At 39.0% G+C, this 13987-nt stretch overlaps 1 protein-coding gene across 10 annotated transcripts in view; it reads left to right on the forward strand.

Moving 5' to 3' along the window:
• PHTF1 (putative homeodomain transcription factor 1) overlaps window positions 1-13987 on the forward strand; it is a 55592-nt gene that overhangs the window by 29474 nt on the left and 12131 nt on the right. For 6 of the 10 annotated variants that reach the window (XM_037737024.1, XM_037737021.1, XM_037737020.1 and 3 more), the window contains 3 exons: window positions 4200-4356; window positions 6155-6289; window positions 13693-13743. In XM_037737024.1, the coding sequence (XP_037592952.1) occupies window positions 4200-4356; window positions 6155-6289; window positions 13693-13743 (343 nt within the window). The remainder of the gene's footprint in view (window positions 1-4199; window positions 4357-6154; window positions 6290-13692; window positions 13744-13987) is intronic. The other 4 variants (XM_017524264.2, XM_017524267.2, XM_017524265.2 and 1 more) reach the window with 1 other exon arrangement.

The following is a 13987-nucleotide window of genomic DNA, read 5'->3' on the forward strand; positions in this document are numbered from 1 at the left end:
TCGGCTCACCGCAACCTCCATCTCCTGGGTTCAGGCAATTCTCCTGCCTCAACCTCTTCAGTAGCTGGGATTACAGGCATGTGCCACCATGCCTAGCTAATGTTTTGTATTTTTAGTAGAGACGGGGTTTCACCATGCTGACCAGGATGGTCTCGATCTCCTGACCTCGTGATCCACCTGCCTCGGCCTCCCAAAGTGCTGGGATTACAGGCTTGAGCCACCGCACCCAGCCAATATAATGCTTTTTTTTACTGTTACTGGGAGTTGGGTCAGACTTCACAGGTTGAGGGCACAATCCTCCACAAGACTCTTCTCACTTCAGATACCAGCCTGAAGTTTGGGGGTCCCCACTGTCACTCTCATTTCTGACCAGGTAGCTACAGTTTTGGGAATCTCCCACGTACTCCCTTAAGTTTGATGATTGGATGAAATGACTCTCAGAACTCCAGAAGGTGCTAAACTTACGATTAGAGTTTCATTATAGCAACAGGATATAAATGAGAAGAGAGATATAAGGGAGTGTTTGGGATGGTTCCAAACAGGATGCTTCTGTTGTCCTCAGGTAGCAATATGCCGAATATTGCCATCCAGGGAAGCTCCCTGAGGCTTTGGTATGTAGAGTTTTTATTGAGACTTTATTATTTAGGCCTGATTGATGGAATCATTGACATGTGGTTGAATGTAGCCTCTATCCCCCTTCACTCCTCAGAGGTCTCCTAATGTGGCTCAAAGACCCAAACCTTTAATCACATGGTTGGTCTTTTTGGGGTGACCAGCAGCCATCCTAGGTACCTCGTTAGCATAAACTATCAATTCTGGCACAAGGAGCCCACAGTGAATAGCAAAGTTACTTCTGTCATTTAGGAAATTCAAGGGTTTATAGGTTACCTCCCAGGAACTGGGATCAAACGCCAACCAAATTCTTTTTTTTTTTAACCTTTTTAATTTTTGTGGATATATAGTAGGTATATATATTTTTAAGGTACATGAGATACTTTGATACAGGCATGCAATGCATCATAATCACATCATGGCAAATAGGGTATTCATCTTCTCAAACATTTATCCTTTGTGTTACAAATAACCCAGTTATACTATTTTAGTTATTTTTAAACACACAATTAAATTATTGACTGTATAGTCAATAACATAGGATTGACTATAGTCATCCTGTTGTGCAATCAAATACTAGGTATTTTTCATTCTGTCCCATGAATCATCCCCATCCCCCACTCCACCCCCACTACCCTTCTCAGCCTCAGGTAACCATCCTTCTACTCTCTGGCTCCTAGAGTTCAGTCATTTTAATTTTTAGCTCCCCCAAATAAGTGAGAACATGTGAAGTTTGTCTTTCTGTGATTGGTTTATATCACTTAACATAAAATCCTCTAGTTCCATTCATGTTGCAAATAACAGAATCTTGTTTTTATGGCTGACTAGTACTCCATTGTGTATATATACCACATTTTCTTTATCCATTCATCTGTTGATGGACACTTAGGTTGCTTCCAAATCTTGGCTATTGTGAACACTGCTGCAACAAATGTGGGAGTGCAGATAACACTGATTTCCTTTCTTTCTTTTGTTCTTTTTTGTTTGTTTTGAGATGGAGTTTCTTTTTGTCACCCAGGGACTGGAGTGCAGTGGCATAATCTCGGCTCGCTGCAACCTCCGCCTCCTGAGTTCAAGTGATTCTCTTGCCTCAGCCTCCTGAGTAGCTGGGATTACAGGTGCTTGCCACCGTGTCTGGCAAATTTTTGTATTTTTAGTAGAGATGGGGTTTCACCATGTTGCCCAGGCTGGTCTTGAACTCCTGACCTCAAGTGATCTGCCCACTTTGGCCTCCCAAAATGCCGAGATTACAGGCATGAGCCACAGTGCCTGACCACTGTTTTTCTTTCTTTTGGGCATATACCCAGCAGTGGGATTGCTGGATCATATGGTAGTTCTATTTTTATTTGAGGAACCTCCAAACTGGTCTTCATAGTGATTGTACTGCTTTACATTCCCACCAACAGTGTACAAGGGTTCCCTTTTCTCTATATCCTTTCCAGCATTTGTTATCGCCTGTCTTTTGGATAAAAGCCATTTTAACTGGGGTGAGGTGATATCTTATTGTGGCTTCGATTTGCATTTCTGTAATCAATGATATGAGCACCTTTTATTACACCTGTTTGCCATTTATATGTTTTCTTTTTTTTTTTGAGACGGAGTTTCACTCATGTTACCCAGGCTGGAGTGCAATGGCGCGATCTCGGCTCACCGCAACCTCCGCCTCCTGGGTTCAGGCAATTCTCCTGCCTCAGCCTCCTGAGTAGCTGGGATTACAGGCACGCACCACCATGCCCAGCTAATTTTTTTTTGTATTTTTAGTAGAGACGGAGTTTCACCATGTTGACCAGGATGGTCTTGATCTCTTGACCTTGTGATCCACCCACTTCGGCCTCCCAAAGTGCCGGGATTACAGGCTGGAGCCACCGCGCCTGGCCATATGTTTTCTTTTGAGAAATGTCTGTTCAGATCTTTTGCCCATTTAAAAATCAGATTAGTAGATTATTTTTTATAGAGTTGTTTGAGCTCCTTATATATTCTGGTTATTAATCCCTTGTCAGATGGATAATTTGCACTTACTTTCTCTCATTCTGTGAGTTGTCTCTTCTCTTGGTTGATTGTTTCCTTTGCTGTGTAGAAGCTCCCTCCACCCCTGTCTCCCGAGACAGAGTCTCATTCTGTCGCCCAGGCTGGAATGCAGTGATGTGATCTTGGCTTAACTTGATGTGATCCCATTTGTCCATTTTTGTTTCACCAACCCCAAATTTTTTTTTTTTTTTGAGACAAGTTCTCACTCTGTTGCCCAGTCTGGAGTGCAGTGGTGCAATCTTGGCTCACTACAGCCTTGACTACCTGGGCTCAAATGATCCTCCCACATCAGCCTGCCCAGTAGGCTGTGAGGGGGACCACAGGCATGTGCCACCATGTTCAGCTAATTTTTTTGGAGTTTTTGTAGAGATGAAGTTTTGCCATGTTGCCCAGGCTGATCTTGAACTTCTGGGGTCAAGTGATCCACCCACCAGGCCTCACAAAGTGCTGAGATTACAGATGTGAGCCACCATGCCCAGCCACCAGCCAAATTCTTTATTCATAACTGTCAGTTGAGATGATTTGTATGGATGTGATCAAAATTACATTGTGTGAAATTATTACATTAACTCAGTTGCGTCAACAAATACTGAAGCCTATTGTGTCTGTGCCAAGTAGTCTTCTAGATGCTAAGGTAAATTTTCTACTTTTAAATGTCAAATTCACTTTGATAGTATTTCAGTCATTTATCCAGCATATATTGAGTGCCTATTCTGTGCTCCAGGTACTGGTTTTAGACATAACAGTGAACAACTCAGACAAAACTCCCTATCTTCATGGTGTTTACTTTTAGTGGTAACTTTATATTCACATTCTCAAGTCAAAAAAGTCTATAGTATATTGTTTGGGTACTTTTATTATTGTGTTTGAGCATTGGGATTTTATTAGGGCATGAAAGAGGTAACTTTGTCTCCACACAGGAATAGTTTGTATAGAATAAGAATTACTATTTATGTGAAAATCTGAAATATGTTAAAATATGGAAATAATCTTTGATATTTTTCCATTTCTTTCATTTACTTTAAACATTTTATATATATGCTTTAATTTGCATTTCATACGTGTGCGTGTGTGTATATACATATACACACACGCACACGTATATGTATTTCCTCTTTGTTATATATGAAATGAAAAGGCAATATAGCATAGTAATTTTAGAGTGAGGACTCAGGAGCCTGACTACCTAGGTTGAGTTCCCATTTTTTTTCTTTGCTTTCTGTGTAGCTTTGGAAAATATTCTTCCTTTGAGTAACACAACACTTCAGGATGTGTGTTATATACAGCATCTTGTTGTTTTGCAGTGGAAACCCTTTTGAAGTATCTAAATTATCATGCTGCCAGAAAGCGAAATCCTTTTAACACAGTATTCTTCACTTGCCGAGGGATATAGGGCTTCCAGTTTTCTCTTGGCTGATATGCTGCTGGATGAGTATTATAGGAAATTATTTACTTCTGTACTTTTTTAAATGATGGATTTTTAAAGAAACAGTTTGTATAGTTTTTAGAATTAATTTTAAAGATGAACTCTAATGTTTGACATCTTAAAACCTCTTCAGTTATAGCAATTGTCTTATATTTGATGATGCCTATTGTGAATGTAAGTGAAGTACTTGGACCCTTGTGCCTTATGCTACTCATGGGAACTGTCCACTGTCAAATTGTGTCTACTCAGTTAACGAGACCATCAGGAAACAATGGAAATCGGAGAAGAAGGTAAGATGAGAAAGTACACTGTAGTTGTGTATTGTCTGAGAGAGGTATTGTAGAGATTTATAAAACCTTTGATTCATTTTAAATCTCCATCTTTTGTGTATTTTTAAATTATTTTTTGGCTTGGAAAATGAATGCATTACTTTGCAGTTTTCTCCTTGATGCTGAGAAACGTTATTACAAACTTTTAGTTTCAGTTTGGGATTTTGTCATTCAGTATGGTTGTTTAAAAGGAAAATTTCTATACTTTATTATTCTTCATTAAAATTTATCTTATAGATTGGCTTTGAAAAAACATTTTCTTTGAGATTCAGTCTTAATCAAAATTTGGTGAAAATTCACTGTAAACAAAGATCTTGGTACATTTGGTTAGTGCCACTAAAATTTTACCTTTTTTCAAAAGTGTGTAATAAGAATTGATTTCTAAGTGGTCTAAACTCTTTTTTTTGAGTTGGAGTCTCATTCTGTCACCCAGGGACTGGAGTGCAGTGGCATGATCTTGGCTTACTGCAACCTCCGCCTCCTGAGTTCAAGTGATTCTCCTGCCTCAGCCTCCCAAGTAGCTGGGATTACAGGCACCCGCCACCATGCCCAGCTGATTTTTTTGTATTTTTAGTAGAGACGGGGTTTCACTATGTTGGACAGGTTGGTCTCAAACTCCTGACCTCAAGTGACCTGCCCACCTTCGCCTCCCAAAGTGCTGGGATTACAGGCGTGAACCACTGTACCTGGCCTTTTTTTTTTTTTTAATGAGATGGAGGTTTGCCCAGGCTGAAGTGCAATGGCACAATCTTGGCTCACTGCAACCTCTACCACCTCCTGTGTTCAAGTGATTCTCCTGCCTCAGCCTCCCAAGTAGCTGGGCTTACAGGTGTATGTCACCATGCCTGGCTAATTTTTTTTTTGTATTTAGTAGAGACAGGGTTTCATCATGTTGGTCAGGCTGACGTCAGGTGATCCACCTGCCTCGGCCTCCCAAAGTGTTGGGATTACAGGTGTGAGCCACTGCACCTGGCTGTCTAAACTTTTAATAAGGATTGATTTGGTTTTTCTTTACATATTGAATTCATGTTATGTTTTAATTGATTATATGATTTATATGAGTTTTGGAACTGTTGAAGATTTCTTAGGTATATGCATTATCTTCCAGAAGTTATGTTATCTTCCCTCAGAGTATCTCTAGATTTTTGCCGCATAAGCAATTACTAAATACAAATTTTCGATTAGGTGAAATGAATTTCAACATATTCTTATTTTTGAATGTTATTTTTAAAAAGTTTTTTAAAAGAAGAGTTCTTATAAATTCAATTAAATTGATGTTTTCTAAGGAAGTAAAATGCTATGGTATGTCTTACTGGTGTTTATAGGATATACCTTTTAATTATATAGGATATCAATAATAAGTGATCAGTTGCTATTTTTCTAAGGTACCCTTGTAAAATATGCCATAAGAGGTAGATTCCTAATGTCCATATTTAAAGAAATTGCTCCTTCTGCTAGTGGTGTTGAATGTGCCTGAACAGACTCTTGGTCATAAAAGTGGAAAGTTTTTTTAGTAGATTCTGAATAGCAGTTCTATTTAGTTAATGACTGAAAAAAATGGGAGCATAGGATTTTGGTTTGGAATCTGTTTTGCCCTCAAATCAGAAAGTACTTGTATAATTTATCCTCAGTATATGAAGTTAAACGATACTTGATTTTAGGTAGTAATTTATCAGTATAATTTTCTGTAGGGATATTTTGGGCAGAAATAGAAAGGGTCTTGAATAATCTGAAGTTATTGAAATTTTTTTCTTTGTAGAAAATTACGAAAAACTGTAAATGGGGATGGGAGCCGAGAAAATGGAAACAACTCCTCTGATAAAGTCAGAGGAATAGAAACTTTGGAATCTGTACCTGTTATTGGTGGTTTTTGGGAGACTATCTTTGGCAACAGGTGGGAGTCTTTTTTACTTGATTTTGTATTCACATAGTGTTTACAAAGTATATAGTATCATCAGACCATAGCAGTAAGTAGCGTAGACTTGTTATGGTGTGATTTTTAAGGGTTATCAGAGGGTTTGCTTGCTGAAAATGCGGTCTTCACTGTTATGTTACCTATGAATGCAGTAATCTATCATTAAAGTATAATTCCGGTTTTTTTTTTTTTTTTTTTTTTTTGAGAGTGAAGTGGCATGATCTTGGCTCACTGCAACCTCTGCCTTTCAGGTTCAAGCGATTCTCCTGCCTCAGTCTCTTGAGTAGCTGGGATTACAGGCGCTTGCCACCACACCTGGCTAATTTTTGTATTTTTACTAGAGACGGTGTTTCACCATGTTGCCCAGGCTGACCTCAAATTCCTGACCTCAAGCCTCAGGTGTGAGCCACCACACCTGGCCTGATTTCCTTTCTTTTGGTTAATATACCCAGCAGCGGGAATGCTGGATCATATGGTAGTTCTATTTTTGTTTATTTGAGGAACCTCCAAGCTGGTCTTCATAGTGGTTGTACTACTTTACATTCTCACCAGCAGTGTACAAGGGTTCCCTTTTCTCCATATCGTTTCCAGCATTTATTATCACCTGTCTTTTGGATAAAAGCCATTTTAACTGGGGTGAGAGATCTCATTGTGGTTTTAATTTGCATTTCCGTGATCAATGATGTGAACACCTTTTCATACACCTGTTTGCCATTTGTATGTCTTCTTCTGAGAAATGTCTATTCAGATCTTTTGCCCATTTAAAAATCAGATTATTAGATTATTTTGTATAGAGTTGTTTGAGCTCCTTATATATTCTGGTTATTAATCCTTTGTCAGATGGATAATTTGCACTTACTTTCTCTCATTCTGTGAGTTGCTTTTCACTTGGTTGATTGTTTCCTTTGCTACATAGAAGCTTTCTAACTTGATGTGATATCATTTGTCCATTTTGCTTTGGTTGCCTGTGCTCATGGAGTGTTATTTAAGAAATCTTTGCCCAGACCAGTGTTTGGAGGGTTTCCCTAATGTTTCCTTTTAGTAGTTTCATAGTTTGGGGTCCTAGATTTAGATCTTTAATTCACTTTTATTCGATATTGTATATGGTGAGAGATAAGGATCTAGTTTCATTCTTCTACATGTGGCTGTTCAGTTTTTCCAGCGCTGTTTATTGGAGAAACTATCCTTTCTCCAATGTATGTTCTTGGCATCTTTGTCAAAACTGAGTTCACTGTTGGTCGGGTGTGGTGGCTCATGCCTATAATCCCAGCACTTTGGGAGGCTGAGATCTTTTGAGGTCAGGAGTTCCAGACCAGCCTGGCCAACATGGTGAAACCTTGTCTGTACTAAAAATACAAGAATTAGCTGAGTGTAGCGGTGGGTACCTGTAATCCCAGCTACTCGGAAGGTGGAAGCAGGAGAATCGCTTGAACCTGGGAGGCAGAGGTTGCAGAGAGGGAGAGGTTGTAGTGAGCCAAGATCTCACCACTGTACTCCAGCCTGAGTGACACAGTGTGACCCTGTCTCCAAAAAAAAAAAAAAGGGTTCGCTGTAGATGTATGGATTTATTTCTGGGTTCTCAATTCTGTTCCATTAGCCTATGTGTTTTTATGCCAATACCGTGCTTCTTTGGTTACTATCGTGCTGTAGTATAATTTGAAGTCAAGTAATGTGATTCCTTCAGTTTGTTATTTTTACTCAGAATAGCTTTGGCTATTTTGGGTCTTTTTTTATTCCGTATCAATTTTAAGATTGTTTTTTCTATTTCTGTGAAGAATGTCATCGGTGTTTTTATAGGGATTGCATTGCATCTGAAGATTGCTTTGGTTAGTATGGATAATTTTAACAATATTGATTTTTCCATTTCATAAATTATCTTTCCATATTTTTTGCATTCTCTTCAATTTCTTACATCAATGTTTTATAGTTTTTATTATAGAGATCTTTCACTTCTTTGGTTAATTGCTAGGTGTTTAATGTTATTGGTAGCTATTAGAAATGGTATCATTTTCTTGATTTCTTTTTTAGATTGTTTGCTGTTGGCATATAGAAATGCTACTGATTTTTTATGTTGATTTTGTATCCTGCAACATTAATGAATTTGTTTATCAGTTCTAATACTTGTTTGGCAAAATCTTTAGGTTTTTCCAGATATAGAATTTTATCTGTAAACAAAGGTAATTTGAATTCTTCTTTTCCAATTTGTATGCTTTTTATTTCTGTCTCTTGTCTAATTGCTCTAGCTAGGATTTCTAGTACTATATTAAATAATAGTGATGAAAGTGGGCATCCTTGTCATTTTCCAGATCTTAGAGGAAGGGCTTTTATTTTTTTCTCATTCAGTATGATACCAGCTGTGGGTCTGTCATATATGACTTTTATTCTATAGAGGTATGTTTCTTCTACCCTGATTTTTGAGAATTATTATCATGAAGAGATACTGAATTTTACCAAGTACTTTTCAGCATCAATTGAAATGATTATATGATTTTTGTCCTTCATTCTGTTGGTATGTTGTGTCACATGATTGATTTGTATGTATGTTGAACTATCCTTGCATCCCTGGTATAGCCCTACTTGGTCATGATGAAGGATCCTTTTATTTATTTATTTTATATTATTATTATTTGAGACAGCGCCTCATTTTGTTGCCCAGGCTTGAGTGCAGTGGCATGATCTTGGCTCATTCCAACCTCTGCCTTCCAGTTCAAACAATTCTTGTATGTGAAGCCCCCAGCTACCTTGGACCACAGGCATGTGCCACCACAACACTCCCTAATTTTTTGTAGAGGTGCACAGAAGCCAGGAATTGAGATTTGGGAACCTCTGCTTAGATTTCAGAGGATGTATGGAAATACTTGCACGTCCAGGCAGAAGTTTGCTGCCAGGGCAGGGCATTCATGGAGAACCTTTGCCAGGGCAGTGTGGAAGGGAAATGTGGTATTAATACCCCCACACAGATTCCCCACTGGGGGACACTGCCTAGTGGAACTGTGAGAAGAGTGGCCACTGTCCTCAAGACTCCAGAATGGTAGAGCCACCAATAGCTTGCCCTGTGTGCCTAGAAAAGCTGCATACACTCAACGCCAGCCCGTGAAAGCAGTCAGGAGGGATGCTGTACTCTCCGGGTGATACTTGATATCATGTTAATTTTTTGGAATGTTTTAAGACTTGTTTTGTGGTTATAATATGGTATATCCCTGAGAATGATTCTTGTGCTGAGGAGAAGAATGTGTATTCTATAGCCGATAGATGAAATGTTCAGTAAGTGTCTGTCAGGTCTATTTGGTTTGTAGTGTTGATTAAGTCCAATGTTTCTTTGTTGATTTTTCTATTTGGATGATCTGTCTAATGCTGAAAATGAGGTTGAAGTTTCCAGCTATTATTGTATTGGAGTCTATCTCTCTCTTTATCTCTAATAATATTTGCCTTATGTTTCTGGGTGCTCCAGTGTTGTGTGCATATATATTTACAATTGTTATATCCTCTTGCTGAATTGACCCCCTTATCATTATATAATGACCTTCATTAACTCTTTTTATAGTTGAAATCTATTTTGTCTGATACAAGTATAGCTACTTGATATAGTTTGGCTGTGTTCCCACCCAAATCTCAACTTGAATTGTATCTCCCAAAATTCTCATGTTGCAGGAGGGAGCCAGGGGGAAGTAATTGAATCACGAGGGCTGGTCTCTCCTGTGCTAGTCTCGGGATAGTGAATAAGTCTCACAAGATCTGATGGGTTTATCAGGAGTTTCTGCTTTTGCTTCTTCCTTATTTTGTCTTGCCACCATCATGTAAGAAGTGCCTTTTGCCTCCTGCCGTGATTCTGAAGCCTCCCCAGCCATGTGGAGCTGTAAGTCCGATTAAATCTCTTTTTCTTCTCAGTCTCAGGTATGTCTTTATCAGCAGCATGAAAACCAACTAATACAGTAAATCGGTACTGGTAGAGTGGGGCATTATTGAAAAGATACCTGAAAATGTGGAAGCAACTTTGGAACTGGGTAACAGGCAGAAGTTGGAAGAATTTGGAGGGCTCAGAAGAAGACAGGAAAATGTGGGAAAGTTTGGAACCTCCTAGAGAGTTGTTGAATGGCTTTGACAAAAATGCTGATACTGTTATGAATATGAACAATAAGGTCTAGGCTGAGGTGGTAACAGATGGAGATGAGGAACTTGTTGGGAACTGAAGCAAAGGTAACTCTTGTTATGTTTTCGCAAAGAGACTGGTGGCATTTTGCCCTGCCTTAGAGATTTGTGAAACTTTGAACTTAAGAGAGATGATTTAGGGTATCTGGTGGTAAAAAAATTTCTAAGCAGCAAAGCATTCAAGAGGTGACTTGGGTGCTGTTAAAGGCATTCAATTTTATAAGGAAAGCAGAGCATAAAAGTTTGGAAAATTTGCAGCCTGACAATGCAATAGAAAAGAAAAACTCATTTTTTAGGGAGAAAGTCAAGCTGGCTGCAGAAATTTGCATAAGTAGCAAGGAGCCTAATGTTAATCCCCAAGACAATGGGGAAAATGTTTCTAGGCCATGTCAGACACCTTCACAAAAGCTCCTCCCATCACAGGCCTGGAGGCCCAGGAGGAAAAAGGGGTTTTGTGGGTCAGACCCAAGATCCTTATGCTATGTGAAGCCTAGGGACTTGGTGCCCTGTGTCCCAGCTGCTCCAGTCATGGCTGAAAGGGGCCAGTGTACAGCTCAGGTCGTGACTTCCGAAGATGGAAGCCCCAAACCTTGGCAGCTTCCACATGGTGTTGAGACTGCAGGTACACAGAAGTCAAGAACTGAGGCTTGGGAACCCCTGCCTAGATTTCAGAAGACGTATGGAAACACTTGGATGCCCAGGCAATAGTTTGCTACAGGGATGGGGCCCTCATGGAGAACCACTGCTAGGGCAGTACGGAAGAGAAATGTGGGGTTGGAACCCTCACACAGAGTCCCTACTGGGGCACTGCCTACAGGAGCTGTGAGAAGAGGGTCACCGTCTTCCAGACTCCATAATGATAGATCCACTGACAGCTTGCACTGTGTGCCTGGAAAAGCTGCAGACACTCAACACCAGCCTATGAAAGCAGTCAGGAGGGAGGCTGTACTCTGCAAAGCCACAAGGGCAGAGCTGCCCAAGATCATGTATTCCCACCTTTTACATCAGCGTGACCTGGATGTGAGATCTGGAGTCAAAGGAGATAATTTTGGAGCTTCAAAATTTGACTGCCCCATGGGATTTCAGACTTGCAAGGGCCCTATAACCCCTTTGTTTTGGCCAATTTCTCCCATTTTGAACGTCTGTATTTTACCCAATACCTGTACCCCATTGTATCTAGGAAGTAACTAGCTTGCTTTTGATTTTACAGGCCCATAGGCGGATGGGACTTGCCTTGTCTCAGATGAGATTTTGGACTGTGAACTTTTGGGTTAATGTTGAAATGAGTTAAGACTTTGCGGGAGTATTGGGAAGGCATGTTTGGTTTTGAAATGTGAGGACATGAGATTTGGAGGGGCAAGGGACAGAATGATATGGTTTGGCTGTGTCCCCACCCAAATCTCAACTTGATTGTGTCTCCCAGAATTCCCAAGGGTTGTGGGAGGAGCTCGGGGGGGGGTAATTTGAGTCATGAGGGCTGGTCTTTCCCATGCTATTCTTGTGATAGTAAGTCTTACGAGATCTGATGGGTTTATCAGGGGTTTCCGCTTTTGCTTCTTCCTCATTTTCTGTTGCCGCCACCATGTAAGAAGTGCCTTTCACCTCCTGCCATGATTCTGAGGCCTCCCCAGCCATGTGGAACTGTAAGTCCAATTAAATCTCTTTTTTTCCCCCCATTCTTGGGTATGTCTTCAGCAGCAGCATGAAAATGAACTAATACACTACTCCTGCTAATTTTTAGTTTCTATTAGTATGGAATATCTTTTTCCATTCTCTCATTTTCAGCCTGTGTGTATCTTTATAGGTAAAGTTTGTTTCTTGTAGGCAATAGATCATGGATTTTTTTTTTAATTCATTAAGCCATTCTGTGTCTTTTGATTAGAAAGTTTAGTTCATTTACATTCCATGCCATTATTGATAAGTAAGGACTTACGCCTCCCACTTTGTTAGTTGTTTTCTGGTTCATTTGTGATCTTCTCTTCCTTCTTTCCTTCCTGTCTTCCTCTTAGTGAAGGTGATTTTCTCTAGTGGTATTTTTAAATTAATTTCTTTTTATTTCTTGTGTATCTTATTATTTTTTAATTTGGGATTACATTGAGGCTTGCAAATAATATTTTATAATCTATTATTTTAAGCCGATAACACTGATTGCATAAACAAGCAAACTCATAAACCAGCAAAGAGAGAAGTGATAAAAACTGTACACTTTCACTCTGTCCCCCTGCTTTTAAACTTTTTGTTGTTTGTATTTATCTTATTGTACTATGTCTTGAAATGTTGTATTTTTTTAATTGGTTCATGTTTTAGTCTTTCTATTGAAGATATGAGTAGTTTACATACCACAATTACAAAGTTATAATATTCTGTCTTTTTTTGTGTATTTACTATTACCAATGAGTTTTGTACCTTCAGATGATTGCTTATTGCTCATTAATGTCCTTTCAGTTTACAGAACTTTCTTTTGCATTTCTGTAGGCAGGTCTTTTGTTGATGAAATCCTTCAGCTTTTGTTTTTTCTGGGGATGTTTTTATTTTTCCTTCTTGTTTGAAGTTTATTTTTGCTGAATATACTATTCTATGATAAAAAAGTTTTTCCTTTAGCAGTTTAAATATGTCAATCTGGCTGGACTTAGTGGCTCATGCCTGTAATCCCAGCACTTTGGGAAGCCAAGTTAGGAGCACTGCTTGAGCCCAGGAGTTCAAGACCAAACTGGGCTACATTAGGGAGATGCAGTCTCTACAAAAATAAAAATAAAAAAACTAGCTGGGTGTGGTGGCATGTGCCTGTGGTTCCAGTTATGCTGGAGGTTGAGACAAGAGGATCACTTGAGCCTAGGAGGTGGAGGCAGTAATGAGCTGTGATTGTGATAGTGAACTTCAGCCTGGGCAACTGAGATCCCTTTCTCAAAAAAAAAAAAGTAACAATAAATAAGTAAATAAACATGTCATACCACTCTCCTAGCCTGTGAAGTCTGCTGCTAGACATATTGAAGCATCTTTGTATGCCATTTGTTTCTTTTTCTCTTGCTGCTTTTAGTATCCTTTCTTTAGCCTTTATCTTTGAGGGTTTGATTGTGCCTTGAGGTATTTTTCTTTTGGTTAAATCTGTTTGGTATTGTATGACTTTCTTGTATTTGAATATTGGTATCTTACTCTAGGTTTGGGAAGTTTTTTGTTATTATCCTTTTGAATAAACTTTATACTCCTATCTCTCTCTCTACCTCCTCTTTAAGGTCAATAACTCTTAGATTTGCTGTTTTGAGGCTATTTTCCAGATCTTTTAGGTGAGTTTCATTTTTTTTTGTTGTTCTTTTTTCTTTTGTCTCCTCTGTGTATTTTTAATTCTTTCTTCTGCTTGATCAGTTCTGCTGGTAAGAGACTCTGATGCATTCTTCAGTATGTCAGTCACATTTTCAGCTCCAGAATTTTATTTTTTTTAATTTTTATTTATTTATTTATTTTTTTAGTTATTTTACTTTTTGTTAAATTTATCTGATGGGATTCTGAATTTCTTCTCTATGTTGTCTT

This window comes from Cebus imitator, unplaced genomic scaffold (assembly GCF_001604975.1).
Source record: "Cebus imitator isolate Cc_AM_T3 unplaced genomic scaffold, Cebus_imitator-1.0 Scaffold32, whole genome shotgun sequence".
Classification (NCBI taxonomy): Eukaryota; Metazoa; Chordata; class Mammalia; order Primates; family Cebidae; genus Cebus; species Cebus imitator.